We start from the raw sequence: 13,838 nt of genomic DNA, 5'->3' as shown, positions 1-13,838 counted from the left end.
TAGATTAGTCCAACACTACTTAGATTAAGGGAATTTGAGGTATGATCATTCTGACTCAAAAAAAGCCTCAAATAGAATTTTCTTCCAATGGATGAGCAAAGGAATTTTGAGTTAAAATTTAACATGATAGGATTTCTAAGGGGTTTGGACGAATTCACGGGGTTTGATTAGTACAAATGCGTTTGGGTCAAGGGAATTTGTGGTATGAGCAATCCGACACATGAGAAAGCCTAAAATGGAATCTTCATTCGATGAATGGGCAGGTTAAGAAATTTTGAATTGAAATTTTGTAGGATTGGATTTCTGAATGTCCTGGGTGAATTGGCGAGATTTGATTGTTTCAAATGTGTTCAGATTGAGGGAATTTGATATATGAGCAATCCGACATGCGATAAAGCCCAAAATAAAATCTTCGTCTGATGGATGGATATATAGAGGAATTTTGAGTTAAAATTTTATAGGATTGAATTTCTAAATGTCCTAGATGATTTGGCAGGGCTTGATCAATTCATATGTGTTTTGATTGGGGAAGTCAAGGGTACGAGCAATTCGACCAATGAAAAAGCTTGAAATTGAATCTTCATCCGATAGATGAACAAATGGAGGAATTTTCAGTTACAACTTAACAAGGTGGTGTTTCTAAGGAGCATAGACAAATTGGCAAGGTTTGATTGATTCAAATATGTTTAGATTAAGGGAATTTGGGGTACGGGTAGTCCAACCAATGGGAAAGCTTGAAATGAAATCTTAGTTTAATGGAGAGGTAAAACAGATATTTTGGAGGCTAATATTTAATGGGTTGTTGGGAGGTTTAGGAGGGTATTGGTAATGTTTAGAGGTTTTGAATGGTGTGCCACGATGAAGATCTTGAAATAAGAAAGGGATATTCAATAAGGATGGTTTGATTCAGAATCTTATAAAACAAAGGGTAAAATGGTTATTTTAAGGTTTGAAATTTTATAGATCATCAGTCTAGGGGTTGATGGAGATTTTAATGGCTTTGGAGGTACTGATGATATGATTTGTAAGTTTTAGATGATGCATTACAACAAGAATCTTGAATTTGGAGAATGATAGCCAAAAATGATGGTATATTTGGAATATTTTTAAATAAAGGGCAAAATGGTTATTTTGAGATCTAAAATTTTATAGATGGTCGATCAGGAGGTTGATGGAGGTTTTGATCATCTCAAGGATATTTGGATCATGGTTTTTAGTCATTATATATGGTTTGTCAAAATAAAATCTTTGTTGGATGGATAGTGAAATCAAGAAATTTAAGCCTAAGATTTGGGGTGGTTGGTTGTTCAAAGGTTTTATTTCATATGATGGTGGTGTTGTGATATGGCATGATTGTGACTATCAGAAAGGAATCTTGAAAATTTAACTATACATATAAGGGTATTTGGGTTGAAATTTGGTTTCCCAGGGGTTTGACATGTTCTAAAGGAAATGGTGGGGTCTGACTAGGCATTCAGAGTGCAAAAAGTGGATAGGAGAAGAAACTAAGTAAAAATCAAGTGTTGACTAGTTACCATCTCCTTAATACTGCTCTGTCACTTTTACATCATATGAATGTTCCTAAACAATATTTGAGTAATTTTGTAATTACAACTAGTTCTCTTATTAATCAAATGCCTATGTCTATCATTGAAAGTCATTCTCCCTTCTCATTTTGTTTTTCACTTTATTCTCATTTCCTTTTACTCCTATAGTTTTTGGTTATGTGTGCTTTATTCATAATCTAGGGCCTAGAATGGACAAGTTGGATGCATTCTCTACAAAGTGTATTTTTCTTTGTTATTTTAGGACACTAAAAGGGTATGAGTGCTATAATCTCATTTCCTAGTGTTCATTTGTTTGTCCTAATGTCACTTTCTTTGAATATGATCCTTTCTTTTTAGGGTCTAAACTTTTCCACCTCACCTCCTTACCTCCTTAGATTTATTCTCTATCGATAGATCTAGTAGTCGTTTTTATAACGGTATTGCCTCCTCCTTCTGATCTTGACCTTCTCATTGCTTTGTGAAAAGGTAAATGTAGTTGCACTCATCATTCTATTTTTAATTATATTTCTATTTCTCATTTCTCTACTACTAATCACCAATTTATCTCTCTTTTGTTCTCTATATCTATTCCTAAGAATGTCCAAAAATCTCTTACCTCCCCAAGGTAGTGTCAAGCAATGGAAGAACTTTCTACTCTTGCTTATAACCACACGTAAGAGCTCACTTTTTCCCTCTTAGTAAGCATGTTATAGGTTGTAAGTGGTTGTACACTATCAAACACTTACCAAATGGCAAGGTAGAGTTGTTAAAGGCTCGATTAGTTTTCAAGGGTTGCTCATAATTCATTGGAGTAGATTATACATAGGCAATCTCTCCTATGGCAAAGATTGGTTCGATTCATGTTTCGATATCTTTAGCAACTATGTATAATTGGCCTCTATTTTAATTTGACATAAAAATGCCTTCTTACATGGTAATGTTCTTAAAGATATTTATATGGAGCAACGACCAAGTTTTGCTTCTCAGGGAGATGATGGTAAGGTGTACATACTCAAGAAGGCAATTTATGAGATGAAACAGTCTTTGTGTTATTGGTTTGGTTGATTCATTGAGGTGGTAAAAGATTTTGGCATAAGGCATTATAAAATTGATCATTCAGTATTCTGTTGGCTCTAAAATTAGAAAGATTATGTTGGTGGTATAGGTAGATGAGATTGTTATAACTATCAATGACGTGTGGAAATTGACAGATTGAGAGTCTTTCTACATGACCACTTCCAAACAAAAGATCTTAGTAAACCGAGGTATTTTATGGGAATAAAAGTTGTAAGGTCAATGTTTGATTACCTAAGGAGAGATTTGAATTCTCTCTAGATAAACTGATGGGTTTCTCTTCTAGTTCTCTCTCCGTTACCCTAAGACTGAAAGTGTTGATCAAACCATGAATATAGAGATTAGTGGGTCCTACACCAAGGTTTAGGTCAAATTGACAATTCAAAGGTGTGAAATAAAAGGTTAACTTAAGAGTTTTGATTTGTTTCCAACAAGACTAGTTTGACCAATTATTTATCTAATTTGGCTAGGAAGTTGGATAATTGGAAAATAAATGTCAAATTGGGAAAGACTTTTGCTCTCTTTTAATTCTAATGTAAATGTGATTATCCCCTAATTAGAAACTTCTAATCCGATTAGAAAATCTAATTAGGAAACTCCTTCTAGGATTGTAGGAGTCTAGCTCTAAATGTAGGAGAAATGTGAAACAAATTTCTCATTAAGATTTGTTCCTCTAAACCCTAGTTGGACCAAATCTGAAAGAAGACCTTTTTCTCTCTTTTATCTCTAAGTTATTCCAACAAAAAATAGATTTCTTAAGTGATTAACAGTTATATCCAACAGAAGAATTGAAGTGCACATCGATTCGTACATATAGACTAAATTGAATTCTTGTAATTTGGGCTATGCCATCTTAAGCTTGCAGTTCAATCTTGGCCAAATTATTAGGTGTGCTACACCACCTTGGAAGCTACATTTGTGGCATCTAAATCAAATAACGTTCTATCCAATCTTTGAATTAAAATATGATGATTATCTTACTCCAATCATAAGAGAAAAAGCTATTCTCTCATGAAAATTTGATTTCTATATTATTGGGATAATTCAAGTTTTAAAAATCACACCTTTCCACTTAAAAAGATTTGACCTTTTTGGGCTAAGAACAATCCATTCTTCAAATAAATTTAATGATAATGAGGATGATGATTATAGAGATGATGGTGGAAGTGGTGAAGGTGGTGGTAATGGTGGTGGTGTAGATTTTGATGTTGGTAATAATCATGATAGAGGTGGTTATGATAGAGAAGGTGGTTGCAATCAAAGTGATGTTGGTGATGCTTTTGTTAGATATATATCACCCATAGATGATTCGATGTCACCTAGTCAAGAGCAATATCATCCTAGTTGTAGGGATATGTAATTAATGGACAATTATAGTTATGGTTCTTATAGAAGACAAGATGAGTGGAACAAACTTATGATAGATCTAGGCATGATAATTAAATGATGCATGACATAAGTGGCAATATTTTAAGCTCAGGTTTTAATTATAGCTACAACTCTTCTCAATATGGGTATGATACGGGTGTTATATCTATTATTCCTAGATCTGCAATGAGTTTTTAGAATTTCAATGGTGATTCTAGTGAAAGGTATGGATCAAATTATTAGCCTCAACCTTGTTTTTTGTTGGATGGTACAACTCCATGTACTAGGGAGCAATTTAAGTATTTCAAGAAAACATTTGTATTAATGTCATATTCCAATAAGATGGCTTGGGGTGAATGTTATTTTTTGATTAGAGACCAACACAATGTAGACATAAACAATTTTGAACTTGTACAAAACTCCTTATGGTATTGAACTATTGACTGCCATAACTTTTGACTCCATGTATATAAATATGTAACTTACCAACTAAAGATAGATTGATATTTTTGTATAATTTTTATTGTGTATTTATTAATCATTTTTGAAATTTGAATTGAGTATCATATAAGTTATTAATGAAGATCATTGTTCATCAAGGTATATTCTATACTTCAATTGCTAGATGCTTTTTTTAATTACGAATATGTAATGCTAGATGCGTAGTCATCCTTAATTCATCATTCATCATTTTAGTGATACATGTGTTGAATTAAATTATTAGGCATTGATATTTTATGGCTATAACCCTAATAGACATTGTTATTAAAATATATTAATTTAATGTATGTATACCTCATTGAAAACTTATATTTAGTGTTATTAATGTATTTTTATGTTTTATTAAAGTATTTATAGTATTTCCATGCATAATTCTCATATGCATGTATATCCAATGTGTATTTTGATCTGTCTCTTAAAATTGTCATTGTGATATACTTGACTCTAATACTTTGAACCTTGGCCTAGGTATTGCCAAACCTTTATAAACATCTTCGTATGCTTTACATTCTTGCGATCTTTTACTTTACCTTTTATCTGCGTTAATCTGATTATTTTACTTTCCATTGCATTAGCATAACACACGGATAGCCTTCCACTGCACCATTCTTATATTAATCATCTTAAAAGGCTTTATTTGGGGGAAATAGTTTATACTCAATTCACCCCCCCCCCCCACCCTTCTTAGGTTAGGCTAATTAAGCAACAATTCAAATTTATGGCTCTTCGCAAGAAACAGAGAAATATGATTTTAAGGATTAAAAAAGAGTGGAAAAAAAAAACTGAATGGATGAAGAATTGTGCGAGAAAAGGAGAGATTCTTTTCAAAAAATTTGGTGAATTAGTAGTCTCTACATGGCAGTTTGGATCACCTACTCTTATGCCTTACACTCGTGGTTCAAAGTATTGATAGACGAAACTCATTCATTTTATTATTCTTTTGTTCTGACCTATTGTTAATTGACATGATAGGTCATAAGGTGAAACCACCAAATCACTCAAATGTTAATATTAAGTGTATCATTGACCCTAAAAACTGATCTAATATGTCCCGTATTGGACATATCATATCGATGTTTTGAACTTTGCATACACTAAGGCATGCACTAACAAATGAAAAGAAGATTCATTTAGTTGCTTAGGGATCTTCTTGAAAATGAATTGTTTTTCATGTTTGTGAGTTTAGAAAACAAGTTAAAATCATCTGGTTTGATAAATTGTTTCTTAAAAACAAAAACATGAAAATATGTTATTCATTGTATGAGTTTTTTGTTTTCAGAATTGAAACAAGAAACATTCTCTTAAATTTCTGGTAAGAAACATGCTTTCATCTAATCATCTCTCATCATCTTTTATAAATCATACAATAAGTATATTCCATATATATATATATATATATATATATATATATATATATATATATATTTCTTTTGTTTTAGAAAACTATCATTTTGATGGCTTAAAAAACAAACATGAATTGTTTTTTGAAACAAAACCAATTAAACAACAACACAATTCAAGGACATGCTTTTGTCTCTTTTTGTTGATGTGGAAATTTCAAAAACAAATGAAAACAAAAGCATCCCTGTTTTGTATTACACCCTCTTAAATTTCAAAATGTCAAATATGAGAGCGGATGATATTTTGTGACAAAGATCCCCTTAAAGGCTTGAACTTCTAGATTCTAGTACTTTGCCCCTTGACCCATTAACAAGATGAGTGTGAAAATAAAATTACTAAATTGCCCATTCAAGTTTCTAAGGATGACAGCAAAAAAGATCAAAATGATGAAAATAACCATTCTAAATAACAAATCATTTTCAAGTCATTGAAGAATTGATTATTCTCAAGGTGCTCTCAAGATGAACTTTATTTGAAAGAAAAGTTAAGAGAAACATGTAAGAGTTCGGATTTAAAAAGACGAGTTAGGGTAATTTGCGAATTTATAAATGTTTAATGGGATATTTCATGGAGTTAATGTTCTGAGGGGGGGAGCACTACTACCCCCTAGGTACAGGGTGGTTTTCTGTAATTTACCCTTATTCTTTTACTTTTACTTTAAACTGAAAAATATTGAATTAAACAAAAAAAAAAAAGACAAAAAAAAGGATAATACCCCTATATATAAAGCCATATCACTCCTCACTAGCTAGATATTCTCTTTCTCTCACAGCCGTGCCCAGAGCTGAACAAGACGTTGAATCCACCAGATTGTAGAAAAGATTCTACATTCTGACTTTTTTTTCTCTTCTACATCCTTCGATGTAATGCTCTTTTCCTTTTCTATTTTTTCTGTTGTCTTCGTTTACCAGATTGCAGAAGATTCAAAATGTGGAGAAGATAACAAGTTGCAGATTCAACTCCAGTGACTTTTTGCAGAGAGCATGAGTACAATCTAGCCCACACATTTGAAGCAAGAACCAAAGCTACGATGAAACCAGGCAGAAAAGGAACCCGTAACACCTGGGGGGTGCGAACCTTTATTTTTCACCGAGGATAATCGCTTGGCTGTTTTGTAAAAATAGCGTGAGCTGGTTGTTGAGAATTTCCTGCGCATGACACGTTATTCACTCAGTTCCTTGCTTGTCTTTTAGGCTTAAAGAATAGTGATTGCAATTGCAAATACTCTTTCACCCCTGGCCCTCATCATGGTCAAAAATAGAAGAAAATTATTGCTGGTGATTTGACCAGTTATTCAGCGATAAAGAAAAGGAACAGCTGAACTCTATAGCTGTTTTCCAGGCTGTGACCAACCATTTTGCTCCCCACTAGCACATTGTTAGAGATTAAGTGATTGTGGGCCATATGCTTATATGTTGGGGTGTCCACGGTTCGGTTAATTGAATCATGGACAATTTTTTGCAAATTAAACCAATACCATCAGCTTTTCCATTTCTTCAAATCAAAACCGAACCGATTCTACTAATTAACCAGCCAGTCTGTTGGTTTTGGTTTTTGACCTGTTCGATTTTTTATATAATATATTATAAAAATATATAATATATATATACATTTATATATAATAAATATATATATTTATATATATATATATATATATATATATATAAGATATATATATAATATGTGATAACCGCCAATTTTTTTGTAAGTTAACCAAAAACCAAACCAGTCTTTTCAGTTTTTCAAAAATACCACTAATCAATTCAGTTAACCACATTTTCCAATTCGATTTTCTCGCCGAAACCGAACTAATAAATTCAGTTAACCACATTTTCCAATTCGATTTTCTCGATTCGGTTCAGCACCCAAAATGTCAGATGTAGAGCAAAATGTGACAGCACGACCCATCCATAAAACAGCTATCAAGTTCAATTAAACTGCTCTCCGAGAAACAGAGGACTTTTGCCCTTTCTTTGAGAGTTGCAGTTCAAGTGACAAAACGTTTTTTTCTTTTCATTAGTTAGTACACCACAGGCCTTTAGTGTAAGGCACAAAGTGTAGGAGATTCAGAGATATGAGAGGGTGTAAATATTTGCCTCTCGAGAATATCATGACAAACTGCGAAGTATGCAATCAAACAATTTGGTATTTGCATCCAAAGCCAGCGCCAAGACTCACTGCAGCAACTTGGGCGGGCTCGGGTTGAAATTTTGTTAAATTTTGAATGGGCCTGACCCAAAAGCCCAAGTTGTCAACAAATAAAATAATTAGCTTTATCATCAAATTACAGGTTAAAAATTCAAAGTATAGCTTGTCAATTATAATCTGGTGGCATCGGGTCAAACCTTGTATTGAACTGGTTCTGCACATTTCCTTGATACGGTTGGGCCCGGGTGTACCCTAACCAGACAAGACCCGACCTATTGACAGCACTATTTCTACTTAATTATCACAAGGATTGTGGACCATAACATAAACCAAGAAAACACCGCATTCTCAAACACTATATGAGAAAATATGCCCCATACCCAACCCATACCAATCGAGGGAATGCCCTCGGTTACAAGCTAGAGGAATACCAATAAGAGACAGAGAGATGGACCAATGTAATTACTTAAAAAGAAAATTAAGGATGTAATAAAATTGAGTCAAACAAAAAGAGAATGGACACTCCGACTGTTGTTCATGATTCGCAAAAGCAAAAGTTCAGAAGGACTAAGAATCCAAATCACTACGACATGCAAAAACAGGCAGACATGAGAAAACACTACACAACCAAAATATAATCGGGGAGATAGGATGTGAAAGACAACCAACCCATGTACCATAGACACACTACCCCTTTTGGAACTCTTTTCCTTTCTGAACTTTAAAAGAAATGCCTTAGGGAAGATAGAAATGGAATTATAATTATCTACCCGGTTACCTCTTTCAAATTTCTTTTTCTTTTCCCACCTTTTGATCTTAAGGTTATGGTAGGGTTGGTCCTTACTTGGCCATCATGACCTTCACAAACTCCTCGTAGTTGATCTGTCCATCACCATCAACATCAGCCTCACGAATCATCTCATCAACTTCCTCATCTGTCAGCTTCTCACCGAGGTTAGTCATAACATGGCGCAGCTCAGCTGCGGAAATGAAGCCATTCTGATCTTTGTCAAACACCCTGAAAGCCTCCTTGAGCTCCTCTTCAGAATCGGTGTCCTTCATCTTCCGGGCCATAAGGTTCAGGAACTCTGGGAAGTCAATGGTTCCATTTCCATCAGCATCAACTTCGTTGATCATGTCCTGGAGTTCTGCCTCTGTTGGATTCTGCCCAAGTGATCGCATAACCGTCCCCAATTCCTTGGTTGTAATGCAACCTGGAATGTGATATCAAATACTACTGTCAAAAATCCCAGCATTTTGTGATAGGGATCATACAGCAAGCTTCAAAGACTTATAAGAGAGGAGAGGAGAGGAGAGGAAAAGTGCCCAGCAATTCCAAGGCTTTGGTTCTTATTTGGCACAAATGATGGTTCAGACTCTAGCTGGGAACTAGGATAATAAATTTTGAGTGTTTTTTAAGAGTTTTTTTTAATCAGCAAGAAAATTTTATAAATTGTATTATTATGTGAAACAGAAATTAAAGCAGAGTATCCAACCACCCATAGACAGTGAAAAATGATTCAAAGCCCAGGTCGGAGAGGATTACAATAATGCCCAAAATATCTGTGCTGCCTATAGACCTCTTGCTTTGCTAATGTGTCAACCAATCAATTTGCAGCCCTTCTTACCCAAACAAAAGTATCATTCAAATCTTTTGACAGGTTTCCTACTTCCCTAAGGACATGCTTATAAATCCATGGGAGAGTGTTTTACAGCAAGGTTATTTTGGTTGTACAGTTTATTAGAAGTCATTCTTTTAGTTCAAATTACTATTCCTAAGCCATGAAGGAATAGGAATCCAAATTAGAAACAAAACTGCCACTATCATAGGCTATAAATGTGGGTGTATCGATTGTTTTCCAGCAATAGATTGAATCAAAAACAGAAGTTTGTTTTCTTTATGAAGATGTGAGATACTTCTAAGGTTTGGGTATGAGGCCTAAACTATTTGGGAGTGATTCCTAATTTTCTTTCTCCTTCAAAGTGCTTGCTGTCCTGCATCATTTGACAACCAAAGAAAAACCTTAATCCAGCCTAACATGAACACAGAATTTTCTATTTTGGGTACCAACAAATTTAACATGTGAAATTTGTGCATAACTGACAGCCACATTAAGAGAAAACAACAAAAAAGATACAAAATTGGGATAAACATATCTTTAATAGCCACCTTATATCATCGAAAAATGAACCATATTGTTCCAATACCTTAAAAGTGCAAAGCGCAACAAAAGCGCAAGGGGCATTTTGTGCCCGAGGCGCAAGGTGCAAGACTGCAAGGTAAGGCAAGCACCTTTTTGAAGTGAGACACAATTTTTTTAAAATTTTCAAAAAATGCATAAACATGAAAAAAATAAAAAATTGAAATATTATTAAAAATAATATCAATTAAAAATGCATACTAAAATTTTAAACTAGGTATTTTAAAAAGCCTATTAGCTCATTAAAATACATAAACATAACATATAAAACACATGCAAAGTGAAAATGTAAAAACAAAATTAAACATACCATATAAAACATATTCAAGCAGTCAACAATTTAACCATGCGAAACTTTCAATCACTTTATTATTTTCCTAATTGCATTACTCAAATATCAATTAAAAATGCATACTAAAATTTTAAACTAAGTATTTTAAAAAGCCTATTAGCTCATTAAAATACATAAACATAACATATAAAACACATGCAAAGTGAAAATGTAAAAACAAAATTAAACATACCATATAAAACATATTCAAGCAGTCAACAATTTAACCATGCGAAACTTTCAATCACACTCTTAAATAAGTACATACTAGGGTCTTAAATAAGTACAAGCCACTTTATACCAAACCCCTTGAGGTAAGCTCAAATAAGTACATGCTAGGGTCTTAGATTCTTAATTGGTACTTAAGAAATTAGTTTTATGAATTAATTTTAATTCATATCTTTTAATAAATATCTTGTATTAGGAAGAATGAATGAACAATATTAGCAAGAAGGGAGTTCTTTGAGGACCCGCCCCAGCCACCATGCTTAAAAAATTACAAAAAGTGCAAAGTTTAAGAAAGGTGCAAGCGTAGGTTGAGGCACAAGGCACACCAAGCACATGCCTAGGCACACACCAAGTGCACACCTTTATAAAGGGGCTGTGCTAGGGCCTAGGCAAGGCACATACCTTGAAATGAGCCTCGCCTATGCACCTAGGCAGGCCTGAGGCCCGCCTTTTAAATCATTACTTTGTTCTTTGTTCCTTTCATGGAAATGCCACAAGCACATCAAGTAATTGCATCTCTGTATCTAGTCTTTACTACAAAATAAGAAAAAGATCTGTATTGCTCAAAAGTTCATAAGTATTGTTTCTTTATGCTTTTAAAGAAAACAACACCTTCAAAAGTGAAGTATTAAAAAACAAAATTAATATTGCATTTCATAGTTTATGATAGTTTATCACTAAACAAAAACAAAACCTTCCTCAATGAGACAACTGCAAGGTTATCCATGCAGACAGGCCACTACAAGGCAAAAGTTCCTATTTCCTAGCCATTTTATCCAAGGGGAAAAGCAAAAACTACAACAGCAGTTACTAGCCTACTACTAGAGGAAGAATTTAGTTTACACCTTAATGCCAAAAGTGCTGAAAATTGGGCATCAAATACATTACCAAACCACATGACTGTCTGCCAATATGGATGGCCATAATTTTCAACCATATCCTTGCATGTGGAAGAAAATATTGACGATACATAATGCAGGTCCTTTGACCCTTAAATTATTTGAAATTTTAAAAATAAGCCCTGTTCTACCACTCTAATTCCCTTGGGACCATATTATGCTCAAAAATAATCCCCCAGATTCATGTAGGTATCTGCATAAAATCCCAGCACACTGAGAAATAGAATGAATGATGCCAAATTGAAAAAAAAAAAAAAAAGAACCAATAGTAACCAGAAATGGAAAAAAAAAACATAAATGATGCCACCCTACCATGTGCCATTTTTTACCCATGTGTAACAAAGATGATACAAAACGAAACAAGGACAAATTGGGAAGATGGTGGCAAGCTTTTCTCCCTCCATAGAAGGCTGTCCACTTCTCCATTAGATTTGGTTTTGTTAACAAAGAAGCTCACGAAGTTTTCTCAGAAAATGAAGGAAGCTCAATCTAACTGTTTATGTGTCTTAGCTTATCCATTCTGGCTGGAATCTGCCATTTGGATAGTTTGACATGTAGAAAATAATTTTGTTTCTTTGACTATCAAAAAAATATTCCACTTGAAGAATATGCAAACCCTGAAAAGTGACAACCACTTCAAAACAATCTTGAAGAATATGCAACGCATCTTGAATCCACACAGTAAGAGGTGGTTCCGGCGTTATTTAGAGTGAGTTCTGGATCACTGGCGAGGCAACCATTCTGGGCAAAATGTTTCCATACAAAAAAATGCGTCCCAACCATTACATATTTAATAATATCCTTACAGAAGCTCGGTGACCAATGCAGTATGCTTTTGAAGGAAGTAAATGCCCAACCGAAATCTACATACATTTTTAACATGTTTCTACATAGTTTCAAGTTAACCTAATCGGCAAATCCAGAATCGACTCGTGTCTCATGGACCGAAGAAAAGCATGAACAGACTTGAAATAATTATTATACTTCCAGCAGAGGTTGAAACATCAAAATTCACATGAAATCACGAAAAAAAAAAGGAAAAAGAAACCTAGAAACCACTTCGTTAACAATCAAATTATTTGGAACCTAGTGCACCAACAGATAAAGCAGACAGAACTATCACAATCAATCAAAATCAATGATATATCGGATCGCGATCCAGATTCCAACGTGATTCCAACACATCGTAGATATATGTCGGAATGACCCGGAATAAGCTGGAATTTTTTCAAAAAAAAAGCATTTCACAGTTCACACAGAGAAGACAGGTGCAATTCCAAATAGAATACAACAAAAGAAAACAATCAAGATAAGCCTTGAAACCCTTAGAAATCCAGGCTTCCGATGTCACGAACAGCAAAGGAACCGTGAACCTGTTAACGGAATTCAAATCGACAACCAGATCTGACGAAACCAATCAGCAATTCAAATCATACGAGAAAATCTAGAACCACGACAAAGAATACCCACATAGGAATCAAGACAAGGGAAACGAAACATGGAAAAGAATAAACAGCAAAGATCAAATGAATCAAACCATCTCCATCCTTGTCGAACAAGCTAAAAGCCTCCTTGAACTCGGAGATCTGATCGTCGGTGAGCTGATCAGCCATGATTCTCTTTCCAGAACCGAGAGACAGTAGATCAAACAGAGCAAGAGATAGAAGAGAGATCTAGAAAACCAAAACGAGGGAAGACCAAATCGTTGGCTCGTCCGTCTCTCCTCCGGACTATCAGGCTTTTTATATGGGCGAAAACTCTCAAAAGGGTATCATCTAATTCTCGGCCCAGCCATTTTTCATCCTAAAAAACAATCGAAACAAACGACATCCCCAAATTACCCTGATATATAGCTAAGAGAAATTGCGCAATGAGAAAATAAATAAAAAAATAGGAAAATCTATAATACAGCCAAGACATGGTACCGGAAGAGCTTTGGCGAATCAAAGCACTCCATGAATTATGATTAATACCACCTGATTTGTCGTTTTTTTATGATAACAACTGATTGGCGGTAAGCTTTGTCAATATTATGCATTTGCGGTATTATAGTCGAACTGTCGGATTTCGTCAATGGGTCGGGTTACGTAATAAACAATAATAAACATAGAACTTGTGCTAACCAATGGGTCGGGTTACG

At 34.3% G+C, this 13,838-nt stretch overlaps 1 protein-coding gene across 1 annotated transcript; it reads right to left on the bottom strand.

Annotated features, from left to right (window-relative positions):
* Positions 1–8,501: 8,501 nt before the first annotated feature.
* On the bottom strand, positions 8,502–13,637 carry LOC148871688 (calmodulin-7). The gene is made up of 2 exons (XM_088972235.1): positions 13,236–13,637; positions 8,502–9,253 (listed from the first exon to the last, which is right to left on the bottom strand). The coding sequence occupies exons 1-2, from the start codon at positions 13,309–13,311 to the stop codon at positions 8,880–8,882; spliced, it is 450 nt and encodes a 149-aa protein (XP_088828361.1). The 5' UTR covers positions 13,312–13,637; the 3' UTR covers positions 8,502–8,879.
* Positions 13,638–13,838: the final 201 nt, after the last annotated feature.

The sequence above is a fragment of the Nelumbo lutea genome, chromosome 2 (assembly GCF_056320005.1).
Source record: "Nelumbo lutea isolate HS-2025 chromosome 2, American lotus-T2T, whole genome shotgun sequence".
Classification (NCBI taxonomy): Eukaryota; Viridiplantae; Streptophyta; class Magnoliopsida; order Proteales; family Nelumbonaceae; genus Nelumbo; species Nelumbo lutea.
Note: the sequence above shows the minus strand (reverse complement) of the source record. Positions and strands in the feature narration are given on the sequence as shown.

Coding starts and splice junctions, on each gene's coding strand:
- LOC148871688 (XM_088972235.1), bottom strand. CDS start 13,311: ATGGCTGATCAGCTCACCGACGATCAGATCTCCGAGTTCAAGGAGGCT. Junction 9,254..13,235: donor GTTCGACAAGGATGGAGATG/GTTTGATTCATT, acceptor ATCACATTCCAG/GTTGCATTACAACCAAGGAA.